Source organism: Aplysia californica, unplaced genomic scaffold (assembly GCF_000002075.1).
Source record: "Aplysia californica isolate F4 #8 unplaced genomic scaffold, AplCal3.0 scaffold00229, whole genome shotgun sequence".
In the NCBI taxonomy this organism is placed as follows: Eukaryota; Metazoa; Mollusca; class Gastropoda; order Aplysiida; family Aplysiidae; genus Aplysia; species Aplysia californica.
In genome coordinates this window covers 904,025-905,335 of record NW_004797499.1, presented here as the reverse complement: position 1 = coordinate 905,335, position 1,311 = coordinate 904,025, and the positions used below count along the sequence as shown (strand labels likewise).

At 47.6% G+C, this 1,311-nt stretch overlaps 1 protein-coding gene across 1 annotated transcript in view; it reads left to right on the top strand.

The window, feature by feature from the left end:
• The window catches only part of LOC101849056 (protein SSUH2 homolog), a gene marked incomplete in the record, with an annotated part of 13,393 nt that overhangs the window by 2,959 nt on the left and 9,123 nt on the right, over positions 1-1,311 (top strand). Inside the window, 1 exon segment of the mRNA XM_005099923.3 lies at positions 865-986. Within this exon segment, the coding sequence (XP_005099980.2) occupies positions 865-986 (122 nt within the window).

Sequence of the window (1,311 nt, the reverse complement as noted above, 5' to 3'; positions counted from 1 at the left end):
GTGGTGGTGAAAAGGAGGCCCAATCTACCCCCACCCCCCTTACAAAAAAATCCCCCACTTTCTCACGTGCTTGACCCGGCACTCAGTTCAGATCCGGGTCACGCATAACATCCTCCTTCCAAGATGGGGTCACCGGTAAAACCAGATATAAGACAAGAAAGTTAAGTGATTATGCGAATATAAAGTGCGTTATACCACCGTCCGTTCAGGTCATTTGTTCCCTTTTCAGCCGTTTTTAAAGCAAGAAGATAAGACCCAAGAAAGAAGGGGTATCTTGGTTTTGTTAAAAGATTTTAGAAATAATTAGTTTTTAACCCCCCCCCCCCAAAAAAAAGAAAAAAAGCAACCAAAAAAACCCCCAACCTTTTCACCTGCGTCACTGGTGTAGCGGCTACAGATCTAGGCACTTTGCTGTCGCACGCAGAAGAACAACGTTTGATTTCCCCCGAGTGAGGAGACATTTTTATCAAATATCTCGGTCTTCAAGCTTGGATGTTGCATTCCTCTCAGCCCGGCGGGTTGACCCTGGCAGAGAAGGTCGGACCCTTGCCTCCTGTGTGATCTAAACTGTGTCGAAGGTGGTGTAAAAACACAGACCTATATTAAAATATACCAAAGTATGAAAGAATGCATGGTGGTGTCAGCTTCTGAGCCGGACATGACACTTCCAGGAAAAGCGTAATCAATAAATCTGCTTTGATCTCGTCTGTAACGAAACAAACGTAACTTGCGCAATCCCTTCAATTTTTTATTTAGAGGGTATTTTGGATCGTAACAAGTACATTTCAGTTATCGTTTTATGTTATTAAAATGACAGCACACAATTACTCTGTTCTTTGACCGTCTCGCTCTCTCAACCCACAGAGATTCGACCCATGCCCTACTTCCATCTGGCCAGGCAGCCTACCCCCTTCAGGGAGCGTCGGGGCACCCTCCCCCGGGTGGACCTGTCCCTGGGTACTCATCTCCCGGGCAGCCAGCAGCAGGTAATACGGAGGCCCATTCATTGGGGATGGGATCAGGTCGGGTCGGGTCGGGTCGGGGGTGATAGCCCCTTTCGTCGCCTGAAAACAAACTCGTTTGTTTTTGAGTCGACTAATCGGGCGCGATCGGCTTATGCCACGATAGCCGCTTTGCGCCCTCAACCTGGCTAGCAAACCGTCCCGACAAGACACAGTCCTCCAACGGGCACCTCGTATTAAGGTCCACTTTATGGTAAAAAGTAGTAACATTATCCAATCCAAGATATCTAAGCTCAACGAAATGTACCCGTGTTTTAAAGGGAAGGGTGTGTGTGTGTGTGTGTGTGTG